At 40.1% G+C, this 24291-nt stretch overlaps 1 protein-coding gene across 1 annotated transcript in view; it reads right to left on the bottom strand.

Annotated features, from left to right (window-relative positions):
* Window positions 1-24291, bottom strand: part of SV2C (synaptic vesicle glycoprotein 2C) — a 98932-nt gene that overhangs the window by 22422 nt on the left and 52219 nt on the right. The window contains exons 5-10 of the mRNA XM_083703206.1: window positions 7253-7386; window positions 6208-6297; window positions 4147-4257; window positions 3706-3794; window positions 1483-1647; window positions 594-727 (exon numbers count right to left, since the gene is read on the bottom strand). Coding sequence (XP_083559332.1) covers window positions 594-727; window positions 1483-1647; window positions 3706-3794; window positions 4147-4257; window positions 6208-6297; window positions 7253-7386 — 723 coding nt within the window. The remainder of the gene's footprint in view (window positions 1-593; window positions 728-1482; window positions 1648-3705; window positions 3795-4146; window positions 4258-6207; window positions 6298-7252; window positions 7387-24291) is intronic.

Raw genomic sequence — 24291 nt, 5'->3', positions numbered from 1 at the left:
TGGATGAGTAACTGGTGGCTTCTCTTTCTGATTGTAGATACCTTTCTTGCTGTTGTTAATCTGTTTTTTAACTGTTTTTTTGTTTTTTTAAAAGAATTATTACTGTAAATTGCTTTGGAACTGTGATATATAGACATTTTAAATCAAATCAAATCTTCTTGTGTATCAAAAGAAAACTGGGCTGGGGATTCTAGAAGTGTGTGTGTGTGGGGGGGGTGTTCTACCTCATAGAAGTCCCAAGTTCCTATTACTTGCAATGCACCTTCTGAAAGGAAGGAGCTCCGCAATAACCCAAAGGCACAGATGTCAGAAGGTGCAGCTAAACCTCCCCACGCTTCCTCATTAAAATGGACATGGAAGCTTGGCCATAACATAGATGACATGGTAGAGTTTACAAGCCCAGATATCAATTCAACATAAAACAGTTAGTAGGAACACAGAGAAAGTGTTTGTTTTTTTTAAAAAAAAAAACTTATCTTGTATTTCATTGCAATCATCTATAACTGCTTTACTCCTGGAAAGAAATGCTTGAGAAAATGGAACCCCCATGGATTTGGACAGCAAACAATGAGCTTCCTTCCTGCAAAGCATACCTGTGTTGAAGAAAATGCTCCTCAAAAAAGTGCAGTTCCTGAAATACGTATTCAGCGTAGTAACATCTTCAAAATAACAGGTGTTAAAGACAGTATCTTGAAATGTAACTGCTTTGAATTTCATCATTGTGAACCTGAACAACAGAAGAGATTTTTACAGTCAGATTTTTACGGTCATCATGAACAAGAGGCTAACCTCACCTGGTTTAGCTGGCCTGTTGAAGCCATTTCCGGGAATATGGCCACTGTTGGATGCTGACAGCTTCTAGGAGCCACAGGTGAGAGCTTAGTGTAGGGTAGGGGCCAAAGGTGGACAAACTACACCAGAAGGAGCACAATGTGTCCCTCACCAGAGGTATTACCCCTCCCCTAACACCTCATACACCCCTAAGGAATAAATCCTACTCAAATATGGAGTGGAGTCCCTAAGACAGTTGGATGGCACCTTGCATGCCTCCTTCTAGCAGCTCCTGCAGCCAAGCTGGTGCCAAATGTATTGCTCTGCTTTCCTTTGGACCACATCAGTGAGGTTGAGATGGAGGTCTTGTGGTCTGGGTGGCCCAGGACCTCCATACACACTACCCAGGCTCGCACCCCATGGTTCACTTTAGTGTTACTGATGCAGCAGTTTGGCTTCACCCCAGAGGCGTACTCCATTGTCTCTCAAGACAGATGGATGCCAATAATTCATCACTCAATTCAAATGTTGCATGTTAGTAATTCAAACTATGGAAGTAGTATCTTCAAAGTCAGCATGGTCAAAGGAACCATAACAACTATTAAGGATGAAGACTGATTGTAGGAGGATGGGGAGGAGTCTGGATATCGATGCACACTACTATTTCTTTATTTCATAAAGTTAATTCTGATTTAATTTATTTCTCTCAACCTGTCATTGATGAATGTTCCATTGTAGTGAATCTGATTTTCCAAAGTAAAGTTGAAGTCAAAGTCTTTTATTATCTCATTTTCAAAACTCTTCCTTCTAGAAGCATACTCATCTGCTTGTAGATGCTTAATCACATCTGGAAACCAGACTGACAATCCATAGTATCTGTGAAAAGCAATAGATACAATTTCAATGAATCTAGTGTCAAAGCGGTACAGAAGAATTAGATTTCTTAAAACTTCGCTGAAACACACAATACACTTGTGTTTTGTTGAATATACACTGATAAACAAGTGATGTTTTAAAATAAACTGGTTGCATTTGGAAATAATAACAAACTGCCATTTAGTGCTGAGAAGCCAAACTATTCCTTGAGCTTGCACGTTGCCCCCAACATGGTCATAAGGAAATCTGAAGCTCAATTTCTATAAGAATAACATCCATTATTTGACTATTGATCCAAACTCCCAAAATGTATTTTATATAGTTAACTTTTTACCTTTATCCTCTGTATACTGCATTTTGTTTTAATGCTATGGCTGGTGGCTGATGCAAATAAAGATTCATTCATTCATTAACCATAATTTAGCAGGTTGTCCAAACCTTAAACTGTGGTTAATCTTAACTCTGGTTAGTGAAAACAAACCAACTTCATCAAATATGTTTTGAAGTTGCCTTGTTTCTACTAACCAGAGGTAAGATTAACAGCAGTTTCTTCTGGTAGGGATGACACAACAAAATTCAGCTAAGCAAAAATAAAAGCAAATGCTTCTGTATTCTGTCTCACAGCTGTGCCCCCCCCCCCAAGGAAGAACCATATGAGCCCAGTGCAGCCTAGGTATCATTCTTGTAACACTAAACTATGGTTTAATGCTACATCCAAAACAATCCATTTTGTGTTAATGTGTTTTTTACCTCATAGTTTTATATTGGAAGAAATGCTCTCTTTGATATCCTTAATTCTTTCTATGTTCTGGAGTTACTTTATACAACACCAAACTTAGTGTGTTTCAGAGAGAGGAATAGGCAGAAAGACTCCATATGTAAAAACATTGGTCACTGTCATTTCTAAAAGCTACTGCTAAGAATCACTTACACAATGTTGGATTCTGTTTGGAAGAATTGCTAAATTATAATAAAGTCAGAATTGTTTATGTCAATTGTTAATATATTGTGAACTGCTAAGTTGCATCTGGCCACAACCGTATTTACACAGACTTTGGCTTGAGAATCTGTATAAATTGCTTGAATCCATGTGTTAGATCTGTATCCAAAACTGGATAAAAAATTCTCAACTAAAAAGGGGCATTCAACGTTATCAAATGCCTTTTTTTGCATTGAGAAATTGTAATATTACTTCCTACATTATGTTTGAAGTATAATCTGTAATATGTAAAATTTACCAAATATTATTCTTCATCTTTCTTTGCCAAATGAAGCCTAAGTGGTCAGATTTACTGATTATACTACTTCCCCCCCAAAATGCCTGCAAATATGTTATAGACTGTGTTTAACTCAGGCATGGCCAAACATGGCCCTCCAGATGTTTTGGGACTACAACTCCCACCACCCCTAGCTAACAGGATGATGGGAACTGTAGCCCCAAAACATCTTGAGGGCCAAGTTTGGCCATGCCTGGTTTAACCGATATTTTCAATACACAGTGACTAGTGCAAAGTACTTCCACTCTTTGGGAACAACAATTATAACTGTAGCTTTTGAAGTCTCCTGTATGACCCTCATTTGATTACAGTGGTACCTCGGGTTAAGGACTTAATTCATTCCGGAGGTCCGTTCTTAACCTGAAACTGTTCTTAACCTGAAGCACCACTTTAGCTAATGGGGCCTCCCACTGCTGCTGCTGCGCCGCCGCCCGATTTCTGTTCTCATCCTGAAGCAAAGTTCTTAACCTGAGGTACTATTTCTGGGTTAGCGGAGACTGTAATCTGAAACGTCTGTAACCTGAAGCGTATGTAACCCGAGGTACCACTGTAATTACTTTACTCAGAGATTTCACTAGTACTGGAAAAAAAACCTTTTTATAGTATGCAGCTGTGAAGCCATCTGTTATTTCTCTTTCCATTACTTATCATTCTAATAACACATGATCTTCTATTGACAGCTGTGAAAATTTAATACTTGACAAAAATTGCTCTATTTCTTTCTTTTCTGTTTTGCTTAATCAGTATTACATCCACTTCATGCGTGCCTTGTTGCTCTTACCCAAAAGAAAGAGTAAACCATACTACTGCAAGTTTGGTTGTACTGTCCTTGACGGGATAAGTGAAACACCTCATAAAAGTTGACCAAATCTGTGAAAGATGAAGAAAATAAACATTTATTTTTAAATTTCAATTTAGAGTACTATGAAAAGGATAATAATAATAATAATAATAATAATAATAATAATCATATATGCTAAATTGAAATTATTGGGAAGAAACACTGGATAAAAGCGATGTATTAAATCAAAGTAGACACCATCATCTCAAGCACCCCTGGTGAGCATGGCAGCAGAGAGCATTTATTCATTCTTTAAAAAAACTAAAGCACATCGTCTTCAAATAACTTTTTGTGAGGTTAACAACAATCTTCAGTGGTTACATTTCTATAATTCTGCTTTCATATTCAGTGCAAATAATATTTTTCAAATTAATTACTTACACCATCCAGCTCTGTACGCACTCTGACATAGCACCGCTTGTACCAGGTTCCTGTATCGCTTTCTATTTCTATAAACTCATCTATTTGCTTGGGAGTTTTTATCCTGTTAACCTATGTAAGGCACAAAAAAGATTTTTATGTTCTTTCTCCTTAGCAAACATTATTCAATATTATCCAAATGAGGATAGGCAAACAGCTTCATGATGGGAAGGAACCCTGCCTAAAGCTTCTAGAAAGAAAGGGAAGCTGGATTTTTGTGTCATGAAGGGCAACTGCACAGAATGGTATGCAATATCAAGGCGGGAGCAACTTAGCATGTAATCCAAATTAAGCCCCATTGAACTCATTGGAACGTCTGAGTACAGTTGTACATCGGTCTAAGAACAGTTCTGTTAATGAACGATTCAGGCAAAGCACTCTGCAAAACTGGAAGGAGGTGTTCCGGCTAGCAAATTTTGCCCCAGAAAACGAATGGAAGCCGACCGGTGGATGGGCACTGGCGGCGAGAAGCCTCATTGGGGAAAGCGTGCCTCAGTTTAAGAATGTTTTTAGTGTAAGAATGGACTTCCAGAATGTATTAAGTTCATAAACGGAGGTACCACTGTAGGCATATATAGGAGTAGACAGGGAATGGGTTATTTTGCTGAGCATTATTGAGACAGCTGATTAGCATCCAACTCACCTATGAATTTCTTAATATGTTTTTACAAAATGAAGGCATCCCCATCCCAGCAAAAATATAATGAAAAAGGCAATATCACAGCTTCATATTAAATCGATATAAGACAAAATAAATACAAAGATAATATTTTTTACAAAAATACTTTCTTACAAAAATTCATTCTTTCTTATATAATCAGGCAGTGCAGTATTAAAATATCCCTGTGCTCCTTTACTTGTTAATTCACAAACACTACGTTACTATTTTTTTAAAAAAAGTTTGGCTATTATGATAGATGATAGATAGATAGATAGATAGATAGATAGATAGATGATAGATAGATAGATAGATAGATAGATAGATAGATGATAGATAGATAGATAGATGATAGAGAGAGAGAGAGAGAGAGAGAGAGAGAGAGAGAGAGAGAGAGAGAGATAGATACATGATAGATTAGATAGATAGATAGATAGATAGATAGATAGATAGATAGTCTTGGTTTGAACAATACCCTCTTGTTAATCTAAGTGAAAATTTGTAATTCTATGTGAAAACGCTTTTGGAAAGTACCAAACACATGTTTCTGTAATTACTGAGGTGACCTTTCTTACATTACACAAAACGTCTGGATAGCATTAAACATAAGAAAAGTCCTTTTGGATAAAACCAAATGCCCATCCAGTTTCCAAAATGGCCTACCTGATGCCAGTGAGAACTTACAAGCACAAAATCACTCTTCCTGTTTGTCCATCCCAGCAACTGGTACTCAGAGACACACTGAAGGTGCTACTACATAGTCATTAATAGGGAGCAGGTGGCACTGTGGTCTAAACCACAGAGCCTCTTGGTCTTGCCAATTGGGAGGTCAGGGGTTCGAATCAACATGATGGGGTGAGCTCCCATTGCTCCGTCCCAGCTTCTGCCAACCTAGCAGTTTGAAAGCACAGCAGTGCAAGTAGATAAATAAGTACCGCTGCGGTGGGAAAGTAAACTGTGTTTCCCCATGCTCTGGCCTCCATCACGGTGTTCCATTGCACCAGAAGTGGTTTAGTCATGTGGGCTACATGACCCGGAAAGCTGTCTGTGAACAAACACCAGCTCCCTCAGTCTGAAGAGAGATGGAGCGCCACACCCCATAGTCGCCTTTGACTTAATTTAACCATCCAGGGGTCCTTTGCCTTTGCCCTCACATTTACATAGCATTAGTAACCTTAACTTTTAAAACAGACCCTTAATCCAGTAAATGTTTTCCATATCTATCCACCTGTGATAGATATTCTTAATTGTCTTGTTTACCTTAAGGAAAAAGGGAGACTTTCCATACTTCCCAGTAATGATATCCATCTAAATTTTAAGTGATGTTGGGCTAATGAGGCATAATGGTGCAAATAAAAACTTACTGTGAAAACCTTTTCAGGCTGACCACGAGCTCTCATGTTTGTATCATGAATTTGTTTGAGAATCATCCAAGCTTCATCATGTTTCCCAACCTACAGATATGAACACATTTGGTAAAGGAACACATATATATTAAAATATAAATTGAAGAGTAATGTGTGAGAACTGAAATTGCTGAGAAGTTATAATAATGCATTGATAGCTAAGCAATTGACCTTTCCTGCCTCACTCACTACCATTATTCCCTTGGAAAAACTGATAACCATACCTTCTGTAGTCCCAGAATTCACCAGCTGCTTCCCTTTTTAGCTGATTTTCAACTGTGTGGTGTGGTATATTGAGTGCTTGTCACATGTGTGAAATGGCAGATCAGCTGCCACTTCCCAAGTCCTACTGGTTTGACTTTGGGGGACTTTGAGGGATCTTTAAAAAAACTCCTCCCATTGGTTCAAATGCGGGGGGGGGGGTGTTAGTTCCGACTTGCACAGGTGGTGGTCCCAATGCTGGGGTCTCTCTACCTTCTTCTGGCCTAACACAGGCTACTGCAAGTGAGAGCACTGCTAGCAAAATATCTTTGTCTTCAGAGCTTTCTGTGGGCATAGGTGGGCCTTTCACAGTATACAGGACTTCCTAAAAGGCAAAGAAGCACCTAACTCCCTCCAGCCAGCAGATCAAGGAGTTAGAACTTTTCTGTTATACATAAAGTTATTTTATCTTTTCAGTTATTTTTTATCCCATCTTTTAGAGCCACACCTTCAGAAGGCAGTTTACAAAACAAGATTTAGAACCAAGAAAATTACAGTTTTAAAAAATCCATAAAGTTTTGTGGAACCATGCCTTTAAAGTTCTTTTGAAAACCACCAAGGAGGGACCAAACGCTCTCCAGGGAAGGGGTTTCAAAGATGTGGGGGTCACCACTGATGAAAAGACCCTGCCCCAGTCCCCATGAGTCTGATTTATCTTAGTGGTCGTCTAGACAGCAGAGTCTCCATGTCTGACCTGAAGCCCCAGGTAAACTCACGTTATTTAATAATATAGGCATTTTACCTCAAGCAAGAACCTTGGACTTTCTGGCATGAAAGTAAGTGCCACCACAGCGGAAACACAGGGCAGAGCACACATAATAACAAACACTCGCCAGCTGTGAAACTGGTAAGCAGATCCCATGCTGAAACTCCATCCTGGATAAGAGAGAAAGGACACACACACATAAATGGGCAATGCCTTAGAAACATGGCATATTTTGTATGGCTGACTTTGTTGATCATGAGAAATTTACTGATACTCTGATATGGCTTATGAGATGTCACTTTTGAGAGAAGAGAAAAGCACCCGCTTTTTCCAGTGAGCCCACATTTTTCAAACTTTTTGAATCAAATATTACACTATATCAGGAAATAAAACAAAACTGAAAATTAAAGGCTACAGTGGTTTATCCCAAAATATCAGCATGTTCCCCTAGAAGCATCAAACAACCATGAAAGTTGCTGCTTAGTTGTGGTTCATAATTGCCATTAAGCATTATGTTGAGTTTTGTTTGTTTCTCCTGTCTAGTGTTATCTCTAGTTATATGCCATCACTTGCCCTTTTTCTTCTATGTACTAAGAAGAGAAGCACAACAAGCTGAAGCACAGAATGATTGGGATATATATTTATAATAGCCATACCATGAATAAAACAGATGCCCTTTTTGGCTATTTTGTTTCACTTTTCTTGAATTGATTGCAGTATTTTCTCAAGGGATTTCTCATTTAATATCCTGAACTACAAATGAACAGTAAGCAGTGTTTCTCAACTGCGAAAGTTCCATGTTTTCCCTACAACTTTCCACCAGAAGAGCTAATGAATCTTCAAGGAGAGTGAGAAACAGATAAATAAGACAATAATAGTCTATCAAATACTTTCTCTGTAGGTGTTTTACTAGTAATGCACTGAATACCATTGCTAGAAATAATCAGAAATTAAAACACACCCAGACAATTATTTGTTAGATGTTGGTTTTGTGATTGAGACAACCTGTGTGTAAAGAAAAGGAAGGGAAGCTAAGAACTAGTTTAAAATAGGAGAATGAAAAATCTGAAGTGTGTGAATGCGAAAAAGGAAAGAATTAAAACAAATGAAATGCTATTCTAGTGTGCTTTTAAATATTACAAATATAGCAAAAGGCATTTAGTATTTGTTTACAAAATACATTGTTTAGCATCATCCAATGCTTCTAAGAATGCCCTTTTAAAATGCAAATGCTACAATCTACATTGGCACGCTATTATGATTGTTCTGTCAGTGCAAGCATTTCTGCTTGCCAGACAGATAATCTCTTATCTCCTCTCCATCCCCCCGCCACCCCATGCACTGCTCTGGGGGTTCTCCTGATCCACCCCAGGCAGATTTGCGGGGTGCAGGGGGAGGACAGGGGAGGGAACATTCTTTTGCACTAGTGGGACTCATTGCACTGGCTCCCACTAGCAGAACTGTTTCATTGATTCCAGTCCTCTGTATTCATAACTACTTTGTTACGATGTTAAACATCCACAGGGTCAATAGTTATTATTCAACAAATTCAACACATTGTTACAGGCCACCCCAATCTCAGCAGAGTGGTAGTAAGATTACAGGGGTCTTGGCACTTTACCAGGGCTTGTGTTCCTTTGGAAGGAGGTACAGCAGAGACTGTAGTGTCTTTAAGAAATATGGTTTATTGACACATATTTACACATGAATTTAGGTGGAGAGAGTGCAAAACATTACGCCACAACAGCATCTCTCATTGTTTCCTTCATAGCTTCAGCAGGAAAAAGGAAGGAAGAGCACTCTTCCAAGCATATGTAAAGCCTGCCTGCCTGCCTTCCATCATGGAACCCAAGGTCTCTCATCCAGGCACTGACCAAACCTGGACCTGCTTAGCTTCAGCAAATTGGATGTATCATGTGTTCTTAGACCACATTCCAGGCTTGTAGTCTTTTACAAGATCGCACAGTGGTACCTCGGGTTACATACACTTCAGGTTACATACGCTTCAGGTTACAGACTCTGCTAACCCAGAAATAGTGCTTAAGGTTAAGAACTTTGCTTCAAGATGAGAACAGAAATCGTGATCCGTCGGCGCGTCGGCAGCAGGAGCCCCATTAGCTAAAGTGGTGCTTCAGGTTAAGAACGGTTTCAGGTTAAGTACGGACCTCCGGAACGAATTAAGTACTTAACCCGAGGTACCACTGTATTTGGTAATATATATGCTGTTTAACTCATTCACAACTTCACATTCATTTTTTTCTTGGCATCAGCATGTCATCACTCAACTAAAAGCAGCAGGTTTCATGCTGCATATGGTTTTTCTCATAGAAAAGATTGATTTCACTTTTTTCCCCCTTTTGTCTTCTAAAAAATTACTTCCCGCAAATGGAGATTGAAAGCTGTCTGGGAGCTCTGCATGTTCTGGTTTTTTACCATCATCCTTTAAGAAATTCAAAGTCAGGCTAAAGATTAAATTGACATACAGTTGCTGGTTAGTTGTCTTTGAAAAGTGAATCAATTATTTCTCTGCACGTTTGCCATGCACACATTCTCACAGAAAGTCTGATCTAACAAGCTATCTTCAAAAGTGATAATTAGCACAGATATTGATTGCTCAATCAGATGTGCACAAGAAGATGAAGCTGTCTTTCTTGTGCCAAACATCATACTAAAAATAAAGGGAATCACACTGGTTTACACACTAGCCCTAATTATCAATAAAATTAATCTTCATAGAAATGAACATAAAGGTTAAGTAAATTCTGAATCTGCAAGATCTTTTACCTGTGCTCAACTCTTTGTAATGATTTAATAAAGGATAAGATCTAAATCCAGTCAATACTTTAGCTTTAACAAATCACGTTGCATGTACTTCTGTATCACACAGGCAATATGTACAAGCTAGCAAGCTGTTTGTCCTGCAAACAAAATCCTATGGAAAAACTCTAAAACTGCAACTGCTACATTTACAGCACTTATATTGGTTGTACACGGAAGATACAGTCAGTAAAACAGAAGACCTGCATAAAATGTTTATTTTAGGCTTATGGTTTTCAGACCCACAGAATCCACAAATTCACTGGCACTATCACAGGAATTAGCCACACTGAAGTAGGTAAATTAGGATTATATTTGAGTGATTTCCAGACCAATCTTCATTATCAGGAATTTGCTATATTTGTTCATGCTAACTGCTTCCAGTGGGAGGCATTATACCTGTCATAGACTTGCTGTGAGACATGCAATCCCTGTGGCAAGTTTTTGTTCTCTGTAGCATTTAAATATGTTCACTAAAAGTTGCAGTACCATCATTGTTTATGCCTCTACTGCCACTGATAGGAAAACTCACAAAAGCATGAAGCCACATCACTGGGTTAAATAATGGTCTGGCTTCTGTGACGTGGTAAGCCAAACTATGACTTACCGGTACTGGAATCATGCAAACTTGCTTGCTCCCAAAGAGCTGCTTAAACCCTGCTTTGCTCCTCCTTGGTCCTTTTAGCTCAGTGCAATGTGGCAGCTAAACCATGGTTTGGCTTAGCATGTAGAGAGAACCTGGTCTCATGGTTAAGCTCCCTCCTCAACCACAAGCTGTAGCCAAATCTTAGGAGTTCAAGCATTGACTCATCATCATGGTTTGGCTTATCATTACGTGTGAACACAGCCAGGGATTGTACATAAACACTATGGGAGAATTTCCATGGGGCTGCCACACTGGTAACATTCCTCTATCAAGCCTTATTTCTATTTCTACTTTTAAGAGTGACTGCAGGAAAGAACCCCCTGCTGCTTCAGTATAGCTGGTCATACATTCTGATGCAAGCATCATAATTCATTCTAAAGCTAACACAAAGTCACAAAATGCAGCTAACATTCTGCCTGACGTCAGATATAGAGAAGCACAGTGGCGTAGCGTGGGGGGTGCAGGGGGGGCTGGCCGCACCGGGCGCAACATCTGAGGGTTAGAGTTAGGGGGCGCAAATCCACGGGTTAGGGGGCGCAAATCCACGGGTTAGGGGGCACAAATTACTTGCCTTTCCCCGGGTGCTGACAACCGACGCTATGCCACTAGAGAAGCAGTTGCAGATTTTTACCACTTCCTCAAGAATACCTGCTATTCCAGAAAGGCTTCACTGTTACTAAACAGTATGATTTAAGAGAAAGTAGCATGGTCGTGAATATGTGGAAGGGTGGGGCAGGATGCAGGACTACAAGGTAGAGTGTGATTAATCTGCAAAAATGAGGTGTCATTTTTGTACTACGGAAGTTGGCAGCAACCTGGGATAAACCTGATTCCCAAAAGCAATTCCACTTTGCAAGCTGATTCTTTTATGTCAAGCAAGTTATACTGATATAAAAAGTGACTACAGATGAAAGTAAACAATATCCTCTGACTTCCTCTATAGCTCCACAACCCAAACAAATATAAAAACCAACCATTCAATACCTTCAGACCTAGACACCTATAATTCCAAGGGCTTGATTCAGAGGATTCCTAATGATTGTGTCAGATGTTTCCGTCTCCCAGTTGTAATTAAGCTTTTGCTACTCTCCCAAGTCTGAAATGTTTCACTTGCAGTTTTGAAATAGTATACTTACGCACACACACACACAAAAATCCCAACAGGGAATAACATTGGCCACTTATTCAGTCCTGACAAGTCTGCTCTCCTTCATGTTTCCATATTATGGTAGGGTAGCAAGCCAGTGTCTTTTTAAAAAAGTGTTCTTTAAAAAGTATTTTTAATACAAAGAAGAACCAAACATACATTTCTACAGGGTTGTGACTCTAGTCCATGAAGAGTAATAACAATAAATGTGTCACAATAAATGTATAAGTCATTAAGGTGCCATAAGACTCTTTGTTAATTTTTGCAGCAACAGACTAACATGGCTGCTCTTCTTGAGACAGACATTTTAGATCTAATTCTAAAAATGTATGCTGAATGTATTTATCTGAAGATAAACTCTGGTGCCAAATGTAGATAGGCTACTGGCTTCTGACCAGTTTGCATCTACCACCCTTTCGCTATGACACAACAGGAAGATATATGTGTTCTTTGTCTGATTCATTTAGAAGGCAGTGCAGCTCTGCAGACTTAAACTTCACCCTTGCTCTCTGCAAATGCTGAATTCCAAAGTCATTAATCTTGAAAACAGCAGCAAGTTCCAAGGGGCGACGGGTTGTTAAAACAATAGCCCAAGTGCATCCTGGGAACAGTTTTCTCAGGCTGTGCTGTAAAATAAAACCTACAGTAACTGCATTTTTCAGCCTCTGCAGCAGCTTCACATTGAATATCACCTTCTCACTCTACTGATTACAAGAAATGACCAAATGAATCACCTAACCTGCAGTGACAGATTACAGAATGGTATTAGCGTAGGACAGATCAATGGCAATGGAAAAATGTACGAAGATTCTAATTTACATAGAATCACTTACTTAAAACATTAAGCCAAAGGCTGTGCAAGTGGCTTTCTCTTTAATATGGTCCCCCCCCCCCATTTTCAACATATTTGTTAAAACAGAGTAAGGGAAATTTCTGCAGAATGTACTAGAATTTTGCAACAAAGAAATGGCTGTTACATGATTTCTGCAGATGAATATATGTGAAATTGCCACGTCAGAACTAATACAATTTAAATGTTTGTGCAAACAAACCAAGATTTGGAAACCAATAACAAAATGTGGCAGCAAATTGTGGTTTGTTTGGAGTGATACCCAGTTCAGATATACGTAATGCTAAACCAGGGATTGTGACATGTTCCTCCAGTACGCTAGCAAGAAGGAGCTACCTTCACAGTAAAAACAAAACATTAATTATGGTTTAACATGACCAGCAAACAAAGCTGTTGAATGATCTGTTAGGACTGCACCAGAGGTTCTCCTGTGAACATTTTCAGGGTTGAGAAAGGACCTTTGTGGGCTCTCAAAACATTTTGTGAAAGAACAGAACACCAAAGGCATAGGAAAACCAATAACAGCAATACTTCTCTTGATTTGGGCAGGTTAGGCTCTTCTGCACCTTTTCGCACTAGCTTCATAGATTTTACTATAATTCAGATACAAGGCTAAATCCACCCTGTGTGCCCAGGCTTGGCAAACTGGTCAACATCAACTGGTCGAAGCTGTTAGTACTGCTATTTTTACTGCTATGTACTTGCGCGGTTTAATTTGTTTGTGAGTAGTTTATTATTTATGATTTACAGTATGATTTATGAAGTAGAATTTGTAAGTTGCGTTGAAAGCTAAGGAGAGGAGCTAAGAGGAGATAAAAAATATTTAATCAATAAATCTTAACAGAGCTGCATGTTTTAATTATTCCTTCATCCACCCACCCTTCATTTAGGAAATCTGACCTGAAATATTTTTATTCATATTGTTATCACTATGAGGGACACAGATTGAAGAGAGTTATTAGAAAGAGCAGAATTACAGGATTAATGTGTGTGTGTTTTTTTTTAAAAAATATAGTCAGGGAAGTTTGCTGAACAGCCACTGGGTGGCACCCTTAAAGCATTCAAATCAGTACTGATTCTGACTCTTTAGTAAGGGCTGTGTACACACTCCAGTTCACCCTGCATCCAGTGTGCTTCCACCACTGGTTTGGGAAGCTGTGTAAACACAACCCAGTCACAATCCGTATCCATCTTGTCATTTCTTATGAAATACAACATTTTAAAGCATTTGCTGCCAAACAACCTCAACCTGAATTGAGAAAAAGAATGACCTAAGCTGCCTTTTAAGCCATTAATATGTACACAGCTTAAGATACGTTGTTGGGAAAACAACTGGTTTATTATAGTAAGTCAGCCTACATCCTGAGTATACTAAATAACTAAACTTTTTTTGGTTGAGACTGAAATACTCTGGCACAGACAGAAGCCAAGAGACACTGCTGATGGAATTAGAGGTTTCATTCAGTATCTTAAATAATACTGAATTACAACAAGTGTTGTCAACTGAATAAACAACTGGAACAATACTAATATTCTGATAGATCAGTTATAGTATAATTGAGGTTTGTTCCTTGGCTACAGAAAACTAGCAAAGCAGGAAGAAGGCAAGGCTGGAATCTATTTCTCTGACATAACTTCCTGCTGTCTGCAATGGCACAGTCAAGAAACAGGTTTACCTCCTCCTCAGATGTTTGTGAAAACTAGGGCTGTGTCTGGCTCTCTTGTTACTATTAGTTTCTAACGTTAACAAGCAATGGCAATGCAATAAAAGAAGGCAGTGATGCTTTTAAACATTTGCCCTCATCTGGGATTATTTATAAAAACATATTGAATTTCTACTTCAGGATCAGTTTGCTGACATTTAAAAGCAATTACGACTTTTGGAAACATTTCCCCAGAAATCTAAATTGGATGCCTCAGCTATTATTAAAAATTGAGTGCCAGAACTATTGTTGATATACAGGAGAGAAGCTGGAGCCACTTAGATTTAAATCAGGTATTCATTTAGTACTTTGCATTCAGGACTATGACAAGCCCAGGAGGACTCCCATAGAGGCCATGCTGCTCTCAACGCAGGTAATGAGGGTAACTATGTGAATAACCCTTAAAAGTTTGTTTGATGTTATTTATCCCCACTGCGATGGTGTCCAATGCCTCAGTGTTCCACAATCTACACATGGAGAACTGGGGCCTAGAACAACAGGACTACAGTCACCGGGAATACTTAAACAAAACATGAACCCATGTCTCTCAATCCAACTCTAGTGCCCTATCTACAACACTGCTGCTAATCTGATGTATCTTTGCTTGAGTCAGGTGTGGATATAATGAGCCATGACTGAGTTCCTGGTTTGCTGAGCAGACATGCATATAAAGCACAACTGCGTGATTTCCATGCCAGGAAATTACTGCAGGCAAGCACTCCCACAGTAGAAAATGATTATATGGGAACAGAGGCAAAAGAACAGCAATTTACTAACCAGCTTGTGAAACTACTTGGCTTTGTCATTACAATTCTTCTTTTTCATCACCTTCAACATGCAAAATTCCGCACCATCTATTCCCTGCTGTGCTCACCTTTTCTTTAAATTGTATCTTTTGCTCTCTTAATTCTAAAAAGGCATATCCCAGTTCAACTACCCAGAGCTGTAGTTTTGGGGTTTATTTGTTACTGTTGCTAAATTCCACTCCAATTCAACTCATAGTCGTATATTAGTCTTCAGCTGGTGGGTCACAGCCTGACCTAAAGCAGGTCATCGCAGGACTACTACTGTACAAATTTCTTGAACTTTTAATAAACATCTCGCATTCATTATGATGCCTACAAGAGGATGCGTTATACAGTGGTACCTCAGGTTACATACGCTTCAGGTTACAGACTCCGCTAACCCAGAAATAGTACCTTGGGTTAAGAACTTTGCTTCAGGATGAGAACAGAAATTGTGCTCCGGCGGTGCAGCGGCAGCGGGAGGCCCCTTTAACTAAAATGGTGCTTCAGGTTAAGAACAGTTTCAGGTTAAGAACGGACCTCCAGAACGAATTAAGTACTTAACCCGAGGTACCACTGTATTTGAGATTTGCACTCCATAACAAAATGGGTTATGGCCATGCAGTCTTCCTGCTGTTACTGAGAAAGTGCATTGAACCCAAACTGCTTTATCTGCAGATGGGAAGATGCTCCACTTTTAGAAGCATTTCCTCCTCTGCAGATATCCTCATAAGGACAAATCAGCTGACTGGCAGATATAGAAAGCATCTTTTGAAGGCATGCTGCCAGCTCCAATGAGCACAGAAAGCACATCTTTAAAGAAGGTGGCTGTAACCATTGACCAGCAGTTGCTGCAACCTCCTTTGAATGTTGACAGGTGTTAGTCACCTGTCATCATTATCACATCAGGTGATTGACAGATAGATGTTCCTGCCCATGCATCAATGTTGACAGGGGGTGGATATAAGGATCCACTGCCTGGATCCAATTCCCCATCCTTCCTGTAAATAGCCCTTCCTGTAAATAAACTAGACAACTAATAATGTGCAAGTTAACACACCTAAGCACACGTAACTTGTTCGGAATCATCCTCACTGCTTTTCTACTGGTCTTTGCATTTGTGCTCAAAAATGTGAAAGGAGCATGGAAGAAACAAATTAGTGCAAGTGGAGTCAATTGCACTATTAGGGCTCAATGCAGATATATTTTCAGTCCATTTCAGTAGCTTCACTTGATTATGGCATCTGTTCCTCCTCACAGAATTTAATTTAAAAGAAATTGCTCACTCAGTAGCTGCACATATGTAAAATGTATTTTATCCTACAACTTCAGCCAAGAAAGCAATGTCACAATGCGTCCCCCCCCAACTTGCTTTAGAGCAGGGATGTGCCCTCCACAGATGTTGTCAAACACAACTTCCATCAGCCCCAACAAGCATAACAAATAGTCATGGGAATTGTGTTCGAACAACACCTGGAGGGCTAAAGGTTCCCCCAAGCCTGCTTATTGACTCATTCTCATTAAATGGATCATCACCAGTAACCAAAATGGCATTGCACGCCACCCAGTCTCCAATCGGTGCAAGTTTCCAGGGTGTCTAGGTGCTTACCCAGAGTTCATTTTTCCTTTGGAGATATGAGATACTGCAGAGACTGTGGAGTCTTTGGGTATCTATGGTTTATTTACGCATATATATGCAACCTGGGGTTCACAGCATCAGCACCCCAAGAGGGTCTTGTTTCTTTCACAGCCACAGCCTTGGATTCAAGCAGAATTCAATCATCATGTTCTGCCTCCTCTGGCTTTCTAGCCTGCAGCTTTACTCCTCAATCACATCACAGCCAACTCCTAAATTCTCGACTCTGGCTTTGTCCTTCTAACTATCTAAGAGCTGGAAGAGATGCCCCATATATTTGACATCTGGCACAGAGCCCTGACTCTTCTGCTCTCTTAATAGCAGATCACTTTTTCTTTGTTTTCTTAATGACCTTTCACCCAGGCAATTACCTGAACACAGGAAGCCAGCCTAGCTTACATTTTAACACTGGCTGGGTCCATGGGTTAGAATGGGTCTGGTACCCACAAACTCATAACAATATATTTTTGGGTTTGTTTTTTTTAAAAAAATTGCACAAACAACCTCCTTTGGGTTGCCAACCTACTCTGAAATGTCATTTCCTGTGAAGTGTGCTTGCCCCCTTCCGATGATCACTACTTTGCTGGCCTTTAGGAGGATTTTAAAGGCTTATTTATTCCACTCTACATTTGGTTAAATTTAGAGCAGCATGCTTTTGACTGAAGTTTTCATTGCTACTTTCTTGTTTGTTGTTTTAATTATCCATGTGTTGGATGTACAACATACAACAAGTAAGTTGTAATCTGCTTTGTGAAGGCTTTTGCCTTTAAAAGTTGGCTAGAAATCTAATTGATGGATTGAGTCATTTTCCTTTTTTATATTTTAGCACTGGAGTTGGTTTTGCTGTAAACATGTTCATTTACTAGAGGGAAACTGATCCCTTAGAGAAAGTCAAGTGTACTACAAGACCCTCTGGAGAAAAAGGCTGCCATCTGTGCCACTCTGGCAGGTGTAAAAGGTGAAATGGTTGGTTCATCAGGAGGCTATTAATGACTAGAAAACAAAAGGTCCTGCTTCCCTTACTAGAGGAAAATTAACACAGGGGGGCATGTAATTGGAGAGTTGAGCTGCAACTCAGACACCACTCTAATTTTCCACCTCTATAGCAAGGCTTTAACCAAAGCAATTCTTTCATATGCAGATTTTTCCAAAGACAAGCAAATAAGAGTTGCTCATGAAAACTAGTATGAAAGAATTAAGAGATACCGGTAATTTCATATCACCCCCCTGTGGGGCTGCTTGTTTTCATTTAGCCTCAACAGTACAGAGAATGTGGTAAAAGCGTAATCAACACAAAAAAACTATAATGTAACAAAAGCCATTATTGGCCAATACTTTTTAGGAGGCTAACCAAAATGTTACACAATAGTGAGCAAGGTTTGGAACTGTTACCTAGGTTTGATGTTAACCAAAATAATGGGACAGGAAGGGGAAGGGCAGGGGAAATGGCAGTGTTAAAGTCACAAAGTCTGTGGTGTCCCACTCTTGAGATCGCGTTTAGAAAGATGTAGCAGACTTAATACCGGTAATTTAGGCTCTTCTACATGCTACAGATCATTGTCAAACAAATGCATACACAAAATAAAACCAAAATAAATAAACCAGAAGTATGTGAATGCATAGAAGGTAGGACCTGAAACTATTTATAGCATAGACATAATGGTTATGCAAGACAAGGCTGCAAAACATGAACCCTATTATACCAAGGGAAAGTAATTATAGTATTCAAATGCCCTGAGTCACTATATCAGCCATATTTGTTCATAGGCCAAAGGGGGGTCCTTGGCCATATTCTTCCTAGCCTACAAATTAAATAAAGCCAGACCACAAACCTACATACATGCATATTTATATCCGTAAGCCACCTTTCCACAGTTCAAACCCTGCTCAAGGTGACTTACAACATGGGAGCATGTGGCGCTGTGGTCTAAACCACTGAGCCTCTTGGGTTTGCCGATCAGAAGGTCAGAGGTTCGAATCTGTGTGATGGGATGAGCTCCCATTGCTCTGTCCCAGCTTCTGCCAACCTAGCAGTTTGAAAGCATACCAGTGCAAATAGATAAATAGGTACCACTGTGGTGGGAAGGTAAACGGTGTTTCCGCGTGCTCTGGTTTCCATCATGGTGTTCCATTGCACCAGAATGCTGGCCACATGACCCAGAAAGCTAGCTCTCGACAAAAGCTGGCTCTCTCGGCCTGAAAGCGAGATGAGCACCACAACCCCATAGCCGCCTTTGACTGGATTTAACCATCTAGAGGTCCTTTACCTTTACCCTATATAACATGAAAAATATCTACAACATAATAAAAGCAGTCATAAACAATAAATAAAATATTAAAGTATACACAACCAAACTGAACTATTTCCACATCAATCACAACAAAATCTAAAATAAAGTTTAAAAAGCAGCAACAGCAACAACTCCCTACCCAACCTCCCCCAAACAACGCAACCCAAGTCTGTTCAGCAACCTCAGCTTTTTGTAGCTTCAGTCAGTCAGGGCCCTGCCCTCCCACACCAGGTGGAATAATGGCCTGCAAGACAGGCAGTGGGGTCTTCCAGGACTCAAAGCCAAGATGGTCTCAAGAGCAAACATGTTAGGTACCAAATCATTCTTTTTTCTCTGGCCACTGATGAATCTCAGCTTATTTGTTAGTTTTTCCAGCAAGGCGATATCCCACACTTTACTTTACCAAGTAGTAAGATGTTCTTTTTATGATGCTATGACTCTGAGGCTGCATATACACCATACTTTTAAACCATGTGACTTTTCCCAGAGAATCCTGGGAACTGTAGTTTACTCCCACAGAGCTACCATTCCCAGACCCTTATCAAAGAAAAGTTGCCAGCATTCTTTTGAGTAAGTCATATAATGTGTGGTTATATATGCAGCCTGAATCTCCAGTTCAGTATCCCTATCAGCATCCTAAATTGATGTTCTCTGGGTAGAGCAATTCTGTTCCCTTGCAAGTCATCATATTATTATTTTCTTTCAAATAAATAACTGAGAAAGGGTAGCCTGCTATATTCCAGGAAAGAAAGCTAAGAATATAAAGAACATGCAAAGACTAACTTCAAGCATGTTGTATTTTATTATTCTTACTCTCTTTCCTACATTATAGCAAGAACATTGGCTTTTGGAAATTTTCTGCAGAATTAGAGAGAGAGAGATTAAATTACACCTACTCCCATCTCAGGGTCCCATTGTGTTATTGGTCACAGTCCAAAAGGGAGTTTAGCAACTCAAGTCAACTGAAATATGGCTATGACATACGTTACTAGGCACTAACTATTCTGTTATTTATCTGCTGGTCTTAGTCAGAAAACAAGTTGTAAAGAAGGCATGATGATTAATTTTACAGGGGTTCATACCTGTTGATGATCACATGTAAGCTTTTAAACTGCACCAGAAGTTTAAGCAAAAATATGTACAGCATACCTGCTCATTAAAAATCAAACAAACAAACAAACAAACTTTATTGGCGTACAAGGACAGGAACATATGAATCAAAACATATGCTTTGAGATATACAGCTTTAATAAGGTTAAAAAGTACCACTCAGGTCTTATGACAACGCAGTTTCATGGCATTGCTCAGATATTTTGCTACTTTTTCCATGCTATCATGCCTTCAGCTATTCAATAAAAAGGAAACCCTGTAGGAGTCATAACACCCTAACCACTCCTTCAACATGGGGCTCAAACATTTGTCACAAATTACTGCATAAAATGGACAGTAAACAAGGCATGTGCAATGGTCTTGAACTGTCCTTGACCACAAGGACAATACCTCTCTGAACATGGAACCTTCAAGAACCTTCCCTGCAGAATGGCAGATAGCATAACGCTAAATCTTGCAAGGGGAAAAGCTCCACATAGGTGAGGATTATATAGGTAGATATGAAGCGATCTTGTCAAACAAAGGTAGGATCCCTAACCCCAGTGGTGAACAAGATTTGTCTGGGTGTATCAGTGAAAATTCAATCACACTGTGTTAGGTATCAGTCTAGACACTGCACCACACAGGCTAGTTCTAAAAAAGCAACTGGGCTGTCATTATTAAATATTTACACTGAACTTTCGATAACAACAGTTCAAGGCAGATCAGAGACAACATGAACTTGGAAAGGTAATGCTCTAATTATACAACAGAAAGGCTGAACAGGCCACTGTGGGTTAATGCTAAGCTGATACCATTGAAAATCTCATTACAAGGATTGCAGCACGTAATTGAGCTGACTCTATGGCTGAGTGAGTTAGCAGCCCCCGAGATTTATATACCCACAACATCTATGGAGAGTACGTGATTGGGTCTGGCTCAGTGCTGTTCTTCAGTCACAGCATTTTAAAATGCATAAAAATAGAGATGTAGGAATCAGCAGCAAATCGAAACTATCTGACAGTGTCCCTCTCCTGCTCCTCTCACCCCACTACAAAACACAGGCTTTTGGGGAAACATGGTATACAACCAACAACAATCTGTAACAAGGAAACAGCAACAGGAATGGGAAGCTGCACTTTGTTTTCAAAAGGTTACTTTCTAATTCCTTAGTTTGGCTATCCTTTTAGAGCGGTGTGGGGTTAATGTAATTTATTTTTATAGACATGCTCATTAAACATACCTTTCTCATCTGCACAATTACACGACATGATTGGTTTGTTCTCTTGCTTTGCTTTTACTCTTAAGCAAATACTTTGATCATTTCAAACGTAACAATATTTTCCAGTAGTAACTTTGCCTTGATTTCACATGCTCCAACAAAGAGATTCATATGGTTAGGACAAAGCAAGTACAATCAAAAGGAAACCAATGCAATTTTCAAGTTTCCTGGCCCCCTAATGGCATCTAGGCATTCCGTCTTGGTGACTGCAACTCTGGTTTAAGGAGCCATTTGGTGCCCAGCTGTTCGGAGCCTGCCCCTTGGGTTTCTAACACTGCCTGAGTCTTCCTAAGGGTGAGAAAAGAATCACATGAACTGTCTTCCCTGAAACTAGGTGAGCATGTGGAATTCACACCAGAGAACATCAGTATGGTGGAGGGACATCCACTACTCATTCACCCACACAGTTTAAGCACTGTCCTCCAGCAGAATATACAAATTTAATAGCTCTGGAGAAGTGAAGAACTTTAAGAAGCTGAGACAGCAGAACTGACACAAAAGGGAGGATTTTGCTTTGCACCTAGTTTCAAACATATCTGCAAAAGAAAAGAGGCTGTGGAAAGACCTTAAATATCACTGAATTTGCAAAACAACAACAACCCAATACTAAGAAATGTGTCTCAGCCATACCTCAGATTCTTTCCTTATCGCAGGATACCTTTAACACATTGTTAACATCTTTGATTAATCACTTCTCTTTTCTTGATCTCAACATTTATGCCCTTCAAGACATCCTGTGTCTGGATGCCCATAAATCACTTACTTCCACATCAACAACGAAACACCTGTTTGGTTGACATATACATTTAAAACTCGATGAATAGTATTTGGAAGGGATACATATGCAGAATTTATTGCATGACTAGCTAAGAACACTCCTGTCATACAAGCCTAGGCATCGTCAGGCAGCTGCCAAAGACCAGCTTTCCAAAAGGGGCCAAAACTTTCTGGTGCAACCTGGAGTTGAGAGGAAGAATCAGCTCAGAGCTGCAGCAACAACAGACTTCCACTGTTGTCACAACACACACATGCAAGCAAAAACACATACAAGTTGTTGTTTGGCCCACAGGCAAAGCAAGTAAATACCTTAAGGATAACCACCTCCCAAGGGAAAGCAGCAGGGTTTTTTTGAGGGGGGGTGTTTATATCAACAGCTCTTGTGGCTGATTTCTCCTTTTAAATGTGTGTGCAGGATGTGTGTGTGGGAGAGAGGGGTAATCAATGATATTTCACTGTCCCATCTAGTTTGACTTTGGCACTGCCATATATACTTTGGCTTTTATTTTTAGAGGATTTCCACTCCTCGTTTACCATCTCTGGGCAAGCAATTCCCCTCTTTTATTTCCTACCCAGCCTATAGAATCACAGGAAAGGGTAATTACTGCGCTTACAAATGAAATGTTTTCAGCGTTCATTAAGCAGATGTGCTAAAATGCTACTTAAGCTACTAACCACAGAGAAGGCAAACATTTAAATGATTGGGGTGGGGGACTCACAAAAAGAAACCCTTTGCATCATGGCAGAGAAAACACCACAGACAGATAACCAGGGGATTTAATTTGGTTTGCTTATCCTAATTTGCACAAGCATCTGTTCAAAATTCTGTAGAACTTTCTCATTCTTGTTGCTTTTAGTATTTTAAGTACATGCTCTAATGGTGTAATCCTGCACTGAAAATCCATTGGATGAGGGGCTCTAAGGTTTGGCAGAAGCCGCCAATGGGCGTAGCCAGGGGGGACAGGGGGGTGCAGCTCCTCCCCCAGATCAGGTAAAACAATAGAAATAACTAACTGACCAATCACATTGGTTCTGCCCACCCTAAGAAATGCCCTGACCCCCTCCCAAATGTCCTGCCCCCTCCAACAAAAATCCTGGCTGCATCCATGCCCACTGCACCAGTAAGTGTCAGGAGTGTGTGCAGGAGCCAGGCCCCGTGACCAGTAGGGCTTCGCAGGACTGGGGCCTTCCTAAGTTTGTTCTGGAGAGGCAAGGCACGGCTGCACAGGTGAGGCCTCTTGGTAACTCAGTGCAGGAAGGGATATAAGGTCAGCATTTCCCTCCGGCTCTTTGCCACAGCAACACGTTTCCTGCCTTGCTGCGTTTGGCTTCTTGCTTCCAGATCATCAGATCCCGGCTTCTTGACCCTCAGACCCTTATCTTCATGACTCCCTGCTTCCTGACCCTCAGACCCCTGGCTTCTGGACTCTTGTTCCTGTTCCCACCCCACCATCTTGCCCCCGGTCCCCACGTCCACAGCCGGGACTTCAATCGCCCGTAGAGCGGACCATGACAGTAAGATGTGAAATATGACAGATTCCCCAGCAGAACTCAGTGTGTCTGTTCTAGAGAGTATGGGGTAGATCCCTTCTCTTCCTGTATCCCCCACCCCTGTTTCCTCCACTTCTATCTGCATTGGAGATCATTTCCCTAGAAAATTCCATAGGTTGTCCATCAGAGTGTACATGATTCCTAGCAAACAGCCTTTAGAAGTAATAATGACCAATGCAATTTACATATGTAGAGGCTTCTGGCTGAAGTCTGAGCTGACAGCTTGCAGAGGGTTTTTGATATATATATATATATATATACATATATATATATATATATATATATATATATATATATATATATATATATATATATGCTTTCGTAGATTTTCACGGGTACAGGAATGCAGGTTTTGGTGTCCTCGGGTGTCTTCCCGTGTAAAAGCTGGGGTGTCTAGGCGACGTTTCGACGAGGTCTCACTCGTCATCTTCAGGCTGGTGCTTTCGGCTTCTTGTTACTGGAACAGAGCGGGATCTCAATGTTTGAGTTCCTATAAATACT

The sequence above is a fragment of the Podarcis gaigeae genome (genome assembly GCF_964106915.1).
Source record: "Podarcis gaigeae genome assembly, chromosome: 11".
NCBI lineage: Eukaryota > Metazoa > Chordata > Lepidosauria > Squamata > Lacertidae > Podarcis > Podarcis gaigeae.
This window is presented reverse-complemented; position numbering and strand designations above follow the sequence as displayed.